Source organism: Anopheles gambiae, chromosome 2 (assembly GCF_943734735.2).
Source record: "Anopheles gambiae chromosome 2, idAnoGambNW_F1_1, whole genome shotgun sequence".
NCBI lineage: Eukaryota > Metazoa > Arthropoda > Insecta > Diptera > Culicidae > Anopheles > Anopheles gambiae.
Window position 1 is genome coordinate 28,701,995 of NC_064601.1, and position 13,701 is coordinate 28,715,695.

A 13,701-nucleotide genomic window follows, 5' to 3' on the forward strand; every position below is an offset into this window, starting at 1 on the left:
ATTAATTGACGGATTATTCTAGGTGCCTAGTAAAGTCACTCGGTCACCATTAGCCAGCAACCGAAGAAATGAATCAACCAAAAGCCACCCAACCAGCCACCTTTCCGAAAAGGTCCCACTCACCCGCCCCTTGGCTGCACAGCAAGAGCAAATGAATGGCAATGAAATCAATTTTTGCTCATCCATTCCTTCCCTGTTCACCGAAGCCGGGATAAAAAGCTCCGTGCTCTCCGGAGGCAGGAAGCAACGCAGCAAGAAACAGAGCAATTGCCTCACGTCTTTCGCTGAGGGCTTTCGGTCGAGGCCCGAAACGCTCCCCCACTCTACAATCCAATCAACAGTCGAAGCAGTTCGATTTCACGCGCACTCGAAATTGAGTTATCGTTCGCTTTCACCCAAAACCAATTTGCCGAATTCGACGAGCCCACTCGCACACCACTTAGTGTGCGTCGGGATGCTTCCGATTTTTTTTTGTTTTTTACTATCCCTGCTTCTTTCTTTGTTATTTCACTAGTTCGCACCAGGAGTTACGTGCGCTCGTACGGCGTGAAACTTTGACATCGCCCGCCATTAAATTTGGATCATAAAGACCATAAGGCGGGTCGGCATGGTTTGTCCAGGGTGCCTGCAAACAATCGATCTATTGTGCACCGCAAGCCTGTTGGGTGTAGCGGAGTAGGTTGTGTTCAACCGTTTAAGCTCAGTTTGGCAACGAACAATCGATCCCATTAGGCGCAAGGTTTAACCGCAAACAAGTGATTTCGCCGTTGGTGAAGGTTATGATGCGGTTGTGGTGAACAACTTAAAGCAGCCCAAACCAACCCGATTCATGTCGAAAATAAATCGAAGGGATGTATTTTCATGGACATTGTAGTATGAGTATGATATATTTAGAGACAACGACTGCTTAAAAATAGCGCCACAGCCACTAAAAGCAGAACGTTTGAAATGATAATTTAGCAAGTATTCTGCAATATATAATTTAATCAATTTCTTGTAACTGTGTAAATGAATTTTACAACCCCGTTGTTTAACACGAACATCAGGAATGCAAAGCAAAACACTCTCAACCAGTAATTAAATACAATTCCCACACTTTCCTCTCCGTACCAAGGAGCAAACACACATGGCTGTAATGTACGCGTTGTACACTTGAAACACCGCACAAACAACTCCACCCTTCCGAACCTCACAAAATTGCTGGTGCGAGCAGCAACCGGTGCAAGACACAGCGCTAGAATGCTTTGAATTAATCACAGCCCTTCGCAGCACACAGTCAGCCCATCCGGAGCGACGGTAGAGAGAGCATCCGAAACATGATATTTCCCAAGAACAACACAACAAACACCCTCGCGCACTACAGCACATTAGCAAAACAGCCCCGTCTCGAAGTCGATTCATCGACCCGTAACCTACGCGGGATGGCACTCAACACAACTGCACAGCCTTCGTCGTAGCCCCGTAAACTGACGCTTCCCACGACCGCCGCAGCGACGGAAGAAAAATGGTCCACTGTCATCCTGTGACAACCTGCGCCAGACGGGAAGTAATTAGTGCTTTACAGGGCCAGCTTGATCTGCACGATACATTGCGCAAAACTTTCGTACCGTCGTAACGCGAAACGAGACACTGGAGAGGGCACGCGGTGAGGTGTGACGAAGTAATGCCAAAGATTGATTTTCCTCTCCCCTTGACCGTGTCGCTGCTGCGTATTTTGTACACTTCTCTTGCACGGAAGCCAGAAACGGAGCCCGCAGCACTCGGGGCGGGGCTAACATTCGTCATGGCAATCATCATTTTAATATTCATCACACGCGCACGACATTGATTACAGTTTTCATCGTGTGCTCACTGTTCATATCGATCAAACTTTTGGATCAACTTTTCCCGCTCCCGGGGCTTGATCAGTAGCCGTCCTCAGCCGTGCACGTGGTGGAGCGTAGAAAGAAAACTTTGCCTGAAATTGTACACTCGATCGTACAGACGAGATAATAATTCGAATGAGGAAACTTTTTCCAGCCAAGCGTAGTTGAGCAGACGAAGCAGCAGGCCATGCTTCTTGCACATTGAATTATCGAACCGGGTGCTGCTGCAGTTCCAGTTGCCCACGCTGGTCGGCACTGCCACCCGGCGGCCAAAGCAATATACTAATTGAACTGTGTAGAGTAGCCAACAGGCTCGTCGCTTATTTATCATTTACAGCCACGCTGCAATCGATACCCGGAGCAGTGAAAGGGCAAACGAGCAAGTTCAACGATTTTTGCATCGATTTCCTTCGCCAGTTTGGGGCAGCAGCAGCAGTACCGGTTCGAAAGCAGCGCTACCGCATGTGGCTGAATATTTCATAGCCCCTTTCCAGCAGTTGGGGGAAAAAAGCTTATGAAAATAATGCCCTCTAATGCCAGCAACGTTTGCAGAAAGGGAACGAGACAGAAGAGCGCAAATGTATGTGTCGGGGGGTGTTTCTTTTTTTCCACAGAAGCGTTCCGAAGCCACTACAACAATAGCAAAACAAACCAACGTGGAATCGAAACCAACGTGGAATCACATCACAGCTATTTATTTATTAAACAGCACGGAATACGAAAACAAACTGGCACAGGGGGGGCGGGAGGCCATGAATCTAGCTGAGAAATCATAATTGAAAATCGTGTGTAAATGTGCGTGCGTGTGTGAGTGTAGTGTATAATTTATTGTGTTGAAAACTGGGAAAGCAACCATCACCGGGGCGGTATAATAACCGTTGGGCGCTTCCCGGAACCCGGGGAACGCAAACGTGCAAACATTGCGCATCAATCAGGGTTGAAACGAATCTGCAATTTCGCGTTTCCATGGCAGCATCCTCTGTCGCGTCTGTCGCTCTATTTTGACGGCGTGTTTAGTTGTTTTTTTTACCGTTCCTTGCGACAAAAAGCAAAAAACGAAGATCGATTGATCTAGACGACATTTACCAGTATCAATAAATCAACAGGCCAAGGTGTTCATGGGATTTCCCACCATTTTCCCATATCTTTCGTCGAAGCGATCCTATTGATTAATGCAGGCGAAAGCAGTGAAAATCCTCCTGCGTTTACCGAAAGCTCACCTGGTGGTGAGGTGGGAAATCGTCGTGGTGCTTTTTCACGTCGCTACCGATTCGATTCCGTTCGCACCCCAGTACTGGGAAAGGTAAGCCAGTTAGGCGGTGGGTGCGGTGGTGGTCCGCGTGTCAATTACCTGTCAAACGGTATTTGTTTCCCATTACGCGCCTGGTGCGGCTGGTTTCCGCACCAAGGATCAACCTGCTAGTGCTCTTAGGTGCTGCCTGTTTGTTTTTCCTTTGTCCGTTCGCCTTTGTTCGCCCTCAGCTCAACAAAACAGAAGCCAAGATAATGATTTCGGCCAGCTGGTCCGTTGATTGATTTTTCTCTTCTTTTTTTGTTTGTTGCGTACATTTCGCTTTCTCTCGATCTTTCGTTCAGAATATCAATTAACCTGTCCTGGCGTTCCGTGTTCCGCGTAACGGTGGTCAGCGTTTGGCTTGAATAATTGGTTTCCCCTTTGCTGACACATTGGCACGGGTTTTGCATTATCGGGACGAAGCGCTGAAATCGTTCTTTGTTTTTGGCTGCTTATTTTCTGTTCGCACAGCGTTTAACGCGACAGTTTCAGGAAATTTGTTTCCTTTGCTAAGAGTATTGCCACTCAGAAAATTGAGCAGGTGCAAATGACACGTTGCTTATAAGATGAAAGGCTACCCATCGAACAGGAATCTTGTTCATAAAATTGATTACCATTTTAACTCACACCAAAGAGCACTGATTTTTTTGAACTTACTAAAACTCAAAGGCGTTTTCGTCTTGATGCTCAACATTGCATTTCACAGAATCCTCAAAATTACTTCTTTAAACTAGCGTATTCCCTTCCCAAGCCCACCATACCAAGCAACTGCAGCTTGTACTATGAATAGCAAAACGTTTTCACCTTCCTCGTGACGTGACGTTTTCCACTCCCTCCCATTAGGATGATCGAATAAATGCAAATAAGCTCACTATTCAAACGAATATGTTTCCCAAACTCGGCACACTTGCAAGCTGGCCGCAAGTCAAAAGTTTCATACTGTCTGCTGTGGTTCTTGTTTCTGTTCGGAAGAAATTGTTCCGAGAAATCCTTTTCCACTTGCACCAATACAAGCTGCTGCGTATACGTTTGCATATCATTTCAGCAAACGCCGCTCGAACGCACCCACCCCATAGTTCCAAAGTGTCCGAGCACCCTGCTTAAATGCAACAAAAAACGGACCACCGCCGTCTGACCATCAGACCGGTTTGGTAACGAAGAAAAATTATCATAATCCAGCGCGCGCTGTTGTGTTTCCCCTTTTTGCACCATACTGTTTATACATATTGTGGCGCCCATCAGGACGCTCTCGACTTTCCCGGCCAACGGCAAAAGTGCCTCGACAGGACGTCTTGAGTTTGGACCCATACTAAACCACCCCCGGGGCAGCACAGGTTTTGGCACGGAAGAAGGAAAACAAAAGTTTGAATATCAATTACTAAACGGGAAAGGGGAAGATGAGCTCAACCATGAAAGTTTCTATCAGTATGTAGAACAAATAATGATATTGTTATCGAAAGTTGGGTCGAAACAAGGAGTTTCAATGCACAATGGCGGGTACTTGAATTAATGGTTCACTCCAGGTACTGTACCAAGCTTGTTCAACATTTTAAATGCCATCCGTCTCGCTTAAAGACAAGTTTGATGAAATTTATTCAATTTGCGCTTTTAAAATTTTGTTTAGCGCGAGTTTTGCACTGCTAGTGAATTATTCATGTATTGGATGATGTTGCACCCGCCAAACAGTCGCTTTTCCCAAAACAAAACAGACAAATAATACTGCGCCGCGCGACGCTACCTACCTTAACTTTCTATTTTTGTGCACCGAAATGATAACGAGTGCATTGCCTAGCACAGCCCCGATGATGATCGATCCGAAGATGAGACTCTTCAAGCACAGCACCGTCAGCTCGACGAGCCGATCGGCAGGTTCTACGATTGTTGACGCGGTGGGTACGGTCAGGTTGACCGCGTTGGTGCCCGGCCCGACGGGCTGGTGGTCGCCGGCCGCGCCGGAGGTAGCGTCGCCGGTACCGTTCCAGCCACCGGCTGCCCCGTCCACTTCCGGCCCACCGGACGTCGGTGCCATGGCGAGGGAGGTAAGGGTGGCCGATCCGGCCGACGCTAGGGCGGACGCGACGGTCGCCAGCGCACCGGGCAGGGTGATCGGTTGGGTGGCTGCTCCGAGGAGCGCGTTCACTTCCGGCTGCGCTGTCGGTGGTACACTGCGGCTGGTGAACATTTTCACTCGGTGTGCGCTTTCGCATCACCCACTCACTTACACCACCGCACACACACACACACAGACAGCCACACACACACACACACACACTCGTACACTTCGCTTTCCCGGCTAGGAGTTTCCCTTTATGTCCTGGCAGCACTGGCACACATGTGTTGATTGCACTTGCTTACCTCATATGTACACACAGACACACTCACACACTCGCATTGGTGTCCCGGAAGCAGTGGCCGGCCGGATGGGTGTGGCGCCGTTGCCACTGGACGCACGGGAAACACTCATCGTACATCCCGCGCCAACGGATCTCGCGCCCAGCCCAACGCAATAATAGCCCCCGGCGGACGATTATCCTTTCGCCGGGGACGGTATGGGGACAGCAATCAGCGCTGCCGCAGTTCGGCACGCTTGGGGCAGCTAATTTCACTCGCCTTTTTCGCGTCAAAGGGAGTAGCATGCGTGGCGGTTCGCGGTGCGTTTATTGTTCGCATTTAATTAAGCGCCGAGTCGCGTACGCGGGCCCGCTTGCTCCGTCCGTCAAACAGCGGCCGTGGAAGTGTTTCACATATTTTTGTCGTTTCGTTTGCTGCTCTGTTCATCTGTGCGCGTCGGCGGCCGAGTGCGTGCAGTTCATTAAAACCTGCGAAAGGATGGAGAATAAAATGGGATACAGCGGTTAACAAAACAAGCGCGTACAGTGAAGGAGTGTGGAAGTGCAGAGTGAAAAGCAACAAAATGTTGACCATCAAAAGTTGATCCTTCCGCCGGCTACACCGGCTTGATGAATGAGCTGATGGGTACAGAACGCCACCCAGAGCAGAAACGGAAACAACCAAAGCTTTATGGTTGATTAATATGTCAATCGCACCATCATCACTGTCCCTCGGCTGACCATAAACACGCGCGTAATCACTTGACTGACATTGTACGTCGAACAGCACAAGCGGGCACGCGTTTATTTGCGTACGGCTATCGATTACTCGTTCCAGTATGGGAACAGTGTGTATTACAACTTCCATGTGTGCGCTTTGACTTTTTGCTCCAAAGCAGTCCGCATCAATTTCGCATCCCGTTTGATATGAAAGCCCGTTTTGTGGCTGCGACCGTCTACCAAACTGACCACCGTTGTGCAAACTGTCGCAACGCATCACTCTTTTAATGCTTCGATTCTGTGGGATCAAACATCCATCCGAAAAAAAACAAAACCAAAAATCAATCCGATGAGCAAACAGAAACAGCTTGCCGGCATGCAAAATGCGAGGCCAATATGAGGCAGGCGAGCTGTAACTTTCGTGACATACTGTATACTGTTACCCACTCATGGAGTTATTGGATGTGGACAGCTGCAATTAACAATGTTTACATAGGAACGACATTGAAATCAATAAGCTTTTAATATATTGCAGTTGGATCACTCGTAGGCAGGTGCTTGATCTATCCTCTTACTTTACTGCCGATTACTCCAGTATCCAATAGCATCTTTGATCAGCTTTATCGAAGCTCAAAAAATGATATACCATCTGCAAACGAATGCAACATTTGAATTTCATTCAGTAATAACAGTATCTAGTAGCTTTTTGAATACGCTTACTATTGATGGCAATAATTCAGCTCGTTGCAAATTAGCGATGCCTATCATTCACACACTCTTCATACACCGTGTCGATATCAAACGTAACGCAAATGACATATATTATTAATACCAACAAAAAACGCCCACCCGCGATCTCATTTGAAAAGGCAGACAAACGACAAAAATTACAGTCACTAACAAAATCCTGCGTTAACAAAACTCACGTACGAAAAAATACCATAGCACGGTACACGGCGTTGAATACACCCAATTTAAGCGATGCTAACATCGTTTCCGCACAATAGAAATGGATAGTATGCACGAGCTTCACGAGCACGCCCCGCCCGCAGTGCGCACTCCGCGCTGCTTTCCGTGAGCGAAAATAGCTCAATCAATATTTAACATCATTATGAAAGTCAGTCAAGGTACGAAGGCCACCCCGAGAAGACTTACCAGTGCCCTTTCTCGCTCTCTCTCTCTCTCTCTCTCTGTCTGTCTCTGGATGGCATACGCCAAGAGCATCCCCTGCACATACGCCTGCACAGCCACACATGCACTCCGTACTGGCGGCGGTTCTGAATACCGCACACTCATTACACCTGGCACCGCACTCAGTCGTGGTGGAGCATGTGCATAGCAGCGTGCACAGTATGTAAGCGAAAAAGGCAAAATGGCAACAACACAAACACACTGTGCAAGTTGCAACGCTTGGCACACGTGTGCACACGATGTTTCCACCTTTCTAGCCCTGCAGCACACGGGGCGGCGGTGGTGGTTTGTTTTTGAATGGCAGCAACCACCTTTTCACCTGCTTGTGACGGTGTCATGTACTTTAGAATGTGTTTTCACTTCAACGTTTTTTTTTTCTTCATCCACCACCACGACCATCTCAATGCAGGCATGTTTCGAATTGGGTCACCGGGAAAAAGGGGGATTTTGCAAGGAATAATGCCGACCCAAAAATGCTGGCCCAAGTTTTCAGCCCGAGCCCCTTTTTTTAATTCCCGTTCTGCTCGAAAGAAGGGAGAGCGCACAGAAAACCCACATAATATCGCAACCAGCGTAACACAATACGCCCCTGTTTGCAACCGTTTGCCAGTGCCCCGCACACACTCGCAAAGGCGCTATTATTGCTCGAAGCAGGCAAACGTCTCATATTTATTGCGAACATTTTAAAGCCTGCCCTACGCGCGCGCCGTCGCAACACAGCACAAGAGCCGGCGGGGCTCAAACGGCAAGCTCCAATTGAAAAGTCATTCTGCTGCGTCGCTTGCATCGCCGTTGTACGCTGGCAGTGAAAAACGATCCTGGTGCGAGTCGGAACCGTGCCGCAAAACAGCTGGCAAGCGCACGGAGTGCATCCGGGCGGTGGGAAATCATTGCAAAAGGGCCACCGAGCATAAAACCCGAGCAAGCAGCAGTCGAGGGGCAGAGCGAGCAGGCGCGCGTGCCTGAGCTGCAATGAGTTGCCGCGGCCGTAACTAAAGCGATAATGACCCGCTTTTTCGCTGCCAATCCGATTTGGCTTTGCTGGGACCGTTTCAATCCCAAGCGCCAAGCACCCGTTTGAACTGAATCCCATTTGGGAAGTGTGCCAAGTTCGTTATCGGGACAAATATGCTGCCGGGTTGGAGTTGGGCAGTCTGTCTCTTTCTCTCTCTCTCTCTTGCTTTGGTGTTTCCCGTGGCCAGATCGATCGGTGGCTCGGATTTATCACATCGAGGTCACAGTCACAGCCAGATGGCAAATTATATGGCATGACAAGGACAAAAGCTTGCCGCCGTACGCCGCACGCAAATCACTGTCAACTCAGCATTGGCCCATCATGCTTTGGGAAGCTTTTTCTCGCGCATGAGAATCCATACGAGGGAAGAAAGAGGTTGGGCCTTCATCTTGCGATCATGAATAAATTTATAACAGCACCGGAAAGGGGTTCGTCTCCTGCATCGAGCAAGCACAAAAAAGAATAAAAAGAAGAAACAAGATAGCGACACCAAACTCGCTCCATCATCGGCGCAAGCTGGCACTGAATCGATAAAACTAATTAAACTTAATTTAATCCCTTCTTCACCGTGCCTCCGTTCCACACTCTCTCTCTGTTTCTCTCTTTTCCCCATTTCGGATTGTACTGTAATGCTTTGGCGAGTTACTCAGTTACTCAGTTGACGCAGAAGCACTCCCGCTTGCAATCAAATCATTACGCCGATCCTCCAAACCGGGCAGCGCGGGCAACACGGGGAAATAAAGCAATTTCGGCGCCCAGATTTTTGGCATAACTCTGCTGGTAAGCAATTTTAAAACCGTTTTAGCGACTAATTTCATTTCCCCCTTGAGGCGTGCGCTGCGTCGAGTGCTCGGTAGCAGTCGTATCCCTTCCCGTTGCTCACACACACAAGCACATACGCTTGAAGTACGCTGTCAAGGTAGGAACGGCGCTCATCTCAAGAGCCCTTGCCAGCACAGAAGGAAAGTGCTGCCTTTCCATTTCTTCAAGAAAAATCAATAAATTTTAGGCGAACTTGCTAACAAAGCAGGCGTGCACGCGGTGGCAAAAAAAGGGCAAGGCGACCCATCCTTTACCGCCACCGATCGGGCACGAACGAGCGGCGAAAAGCAAAACGATGTCATTTTACGGTACGGAAGCAACCAATGTCCCCCCGTGCGGAGGTTTTGTCATACCGTACCGTACCCTCTTGGAGTTTGGGCGGACCAAGGGACGCGAGGTAGTTTAGCCACTGGGAAACAACATTTCGAGGGAAATCCGCACGGCAGAGAGGCAGAGAGAAAACAATCCGACAAAAAGGCAACAACAAACGGGATATGAAGAACTGCGAGCAACATCACCGCCGTAAGTGAGCCCCAATGAAGGCAGAAAAAGTGCTTCCCGTTTTGGCGAAGGTTAAATGGCAAACGGATTTCTTTCGCCCTGCACTACCTGCTTTATGGAATATCCGGCATGTCCCTAGTAGCTGGGTGCTGGTGATGGGGATGAGTTCGTCTGTTACCTGTGCTTTTTTTTGCCTTCTTCCTCTCCGACCGTAGCGATGGAACGGTAATCATAAAAAAAGGATAAATTCCCGCAACGCGTCCCCCGGGCCCCGGGGGGAAGGCTGAACTTACGATGAAAAAGTACGGGAAAAATTTCATTTACTACAAATTAAGTATTGACATCACGGCTACCCGGGTGTCCTTTGCAGATGCCTTCACCCTTTCCGCCCCCGGTTCGATGGCAGTTCGCTTTTCGCAGTGCAAAAAGGCCGGATGCAACACACCGGAGCGAAGAAGCTTTCCCAGAAACGTGTGCCGCACCGCGATGGTATGCAAAAGGAGCTGCTACGTAGCTGAACAGTCTTTGGGGTCGTTAAATTATGGAAAAAGGTAAGGTGAGATGAAACCAGCGCCAAGAAAATAATACAGACGTTGACAGCGTCTTCGGCTGGAGCGTTTATGTGCGAACGAATCGCCTTACAAGTTGCCTACCTTATTCTCCTTCTCCTAAACACTTTTTCCTCCTTACGAGCCGCGTGAAACACACGGGCCTGTTTTCTTAATTTATTATTGCCATCGCTATGTGATCAACCTTTTCCAGATTTATGGCATCACATTAGCGCGCGCTCGTCCTCCCTCCCACCTCGGGTAGATAAGAGAAGCTGATAAGAGTGCGCTAGAGGGAGAAGCGTCTTAAATAGAAAACCGTTTAGATGATGGATACGAGGCTCTAAATCGATTCGCAACGTTTACTTTACCAAGCGGTGGATGGTAGCAACAAGCTTTAGGTACGATGGGATAAAGGGACCGGATGAGATAAAGGTGCATGTGAACGGGTATATTTTAATTTCACACACTTGGGCCTCAATAAAAACAAAAAATGCGCTGGATAATGATGCATAAATCAGCTCGCTCTGGGGTTCCCTCGTAAACTTGGCATCATTTCGACCGAAAAAAAAAGCTCACAATCCTAAAACACTTACACACACACACACACACATGCCGTAACAGAAGACAGTGACAGCTTCTTGCACGGCTAGCACGCTTGCAGGTGGCTTAGATAAGAAGGATTACGCTGGCGAACGATATCGTTCAGCTTGCGGCTAAAAGCGGTTGGAGTTTTTTTTACGAATTGTTTCGTTTCCTTTTTGTGCTTTTAAGCCGCTGTTTTGGTTGTGGGTTTTTGTGTGTCTGTTAGCACTTTTTTTGCATCATGAAACGAAAGAAGCTTTCGCTCTCAGCAGACGGGAGTTTTTGCAATCCAGAGCGAGCGTTTTCGGCGAACACTGCGCATCAAGGGATTGCAGCACGGTAAGCTGAACGCTTTCGGCGATGGTTGCCACTCTACAAGCAAAGCGCTGGTACACTCAGACCATTCCGACAAACCTATTATCGATAAAGCCGCAGCCGAAGGCATAAGCATAACTTCCCAGAGCTTGTAAAACTTCCACTGCATGAAACTGTTCAAGCAAAAGCATTCGCGGAAGTAGTCACAAACTTATTTGCAAATAAGAGCAAATGTATTCGCTTCCTGAATGTGTAGCACTTGTTTCGAACGAACAATCGAACCATCCCCCGATCGATTGTTTTTTCAATTGAGTGCACAAAAGAATGAACTCCACCTATTGCGCCCGTGCCTGTCCCGTGGATTATGACTTGTGAGCAGTGTTTCTCGGAACGATCGTTGGGAGGTGTAGCTGCTGCAAAATGGATGTATCCTACACAAACAGAACCACTTATCTACAAGGGGTCCGGGGCCCTGGAAAGCACAACCTTTTGTGGAGTGTTCCGCTTGCCTGTTGAAGTTTCTGTTCAAAGCGACAACGGGCTCTGTAAGGGGGAGAGAGAGAGAGATCAGGGACAGAAAGTAGAAAGCGAAATGCTTAACATGGAAATAGCGTTAGAAGATGTGATTTTTTTTCCCTCACACTTTCATGATGCCGCCATGCAGAACCCATTTGTTGTACTGCCGTATAATAGACGCTCTTTGGCGACGGCTTTCACCAAGCACAATATTATGACAATCAAACACGGGACACGGACCACACACAGCAATAAAATGGGACTTGTATGTCGGAAATTGAAAAGCACATTCTCTCCGATTGTGTCGGGTTCTTTTGATGCCAAATCTTTACCACCCAATGCTGGACTGCTACCGCTTCCACTGCTCCCTAGCGAGGCGGATAGAACGAGCTTTACAAGGTTCAGGACCGCAACGCACCGATGCTATGCCGACTGTGTCCCAGCAGTAATCCACTGAGGCTCGCAAATATTGGTTGTTAAAAATTAAAGGTCCAATCTGCTATTCCCCTGACGGTCTGTGTGCTATTCCCGCACACGACCGTTCCACAAGTGACAGCGGCTCTCAGCGGTGGTTAGGCGAGGCAGAATGCAGAGACTCCTGCTGCCTTTTATTTTCCTTCGTTTCTCTGTAATCTTACGATTTTCCTTTCATTTCCCCAGCCAAGCACAAATAATCTCCTTTCGCATCCTTTCGGGACAGATACTGTACTGCTGCTGCTGCTGCTGCTGCTGGGAAATCCAATCAACAAATCGATCAGAACGACTTTCACTGACCCTTTCGCAATGTGGGCGAGTGAGTGTGGCACTGCGTACTGAAGTTGGATTACCGGTACCGTTAGGTGATTGGGTTTTGCCGGATTCATTAGCAAGCCTCATTCTCGGGCTCTTGCTTCATATGTTTCTTTTTGGATAATGAAAATAGGATATAGTAAAAGTATTATTAGAACGTACAACAGAGTTAGAAGATTACTTTTAACAAACAACTCTATTTCAAATTGCTTTTCTCACTCATTTGTTGCATCCCGGGACTTAAATATTCAACTAAAAACTATCCTACACACGAGTAATAAAGTGATATAGCTTCAGCTGATCAAAGTTTTTCACGCAAAAAGCAATCAACCAACTGAAACCTAAACAAAACCGGGCCCTGCTCCATATTATGGGAAAATAAATATAGAATCCCCGTCGGTTGTGTGTGAAGTACGCCTCAAAAGGAGCAGAAAAAATCCAACTAAGCCAGTTATGAGGCCACCAAGCGTTCGCGTACAGTAGCCAGAATAGTGGACCGAGCATCCGCTAAGCGTCAGCTAAGCAGCAGGGCAGACAGCAGGAACGGCCATAGAAACAATGATGCTGATGTTCACCGCAGCGCTTATGTATTGTCAGGTAGTATGGAAATTCTTTTCAACCTACTCATATGCATACCACATCCCATTTGCATCCGTCCATCGCTCCGGATCGCTTCCGTGCACTGTGCGAGAGCAGCAACTAACCACATCCAGCGCGTTCGCGCGCCATAATTTATTCACATCAATAATCATTTTTATGCCAAACGTTCCATACGCTCCTCCTGCGGTACAGACGCGTCTGGTAGGTACAGTGCCGAAGGACTGTATTAAAAAAGTTTTCCTACTCTTTTGCGCGCTGTGTATTGGTTCGACACTTACGTCTGGCTAGAAATAAACATACACCGTGCTGTGCTGTTCGAGTGGTTCGAGTGGGAACATTTTCTTTTTACGTACACATACAGCAAAACGCAGCCCAAGGTGAAAGAGACAGCAAAACATTTCCCACGACTCAGCGGGTGGCTCTTGTATGAACTTTGGAAAAAAAAATATTATATACATTCCAGTCCCCCCCCCCCTATGAATGCCCTCGTATTTCAGGTGTAACGTTTCCGCACACGTTCGAATAGATATGCTTGTGCCTGGGGAAAAAACGGTAAGGAATGCTCAAGCAGCCGGCAAAAGCTTTGCGGCAAAGCCTTCGCGCGGCCAAA

General features: G+C 48.0%; 1 protein-coding gene across 6 annotated transcripts in view; it reads right to left on the bottom strand.

Annotated features, from left to right (window-relative positions):
* LOC1273080 (octopamine receptor beta-3R) overlaps nt 1–13,701 on the bottom strand; it is a 60,273-nt gene that overhangs the window by 36,950 nt on the left and 9,622 nt on the right. For all 6 annotated transcript variants that reach the window (XM_061642048.1, XM_061642047.1, XM_061642044.1 and 3 more), the window contains one exon: nt 4,902–5,978. In XM_061642048.1, the coding sequence (XP_061498032.1) occupies nt 4,902–5,341 (440 nt within the window). In that variant the 5' untranslated portion in view covers nt 5,342–5,978. The remainder of the gene's footprint in view (nt 1–4,901; nt 5,979–13,701) is intronic.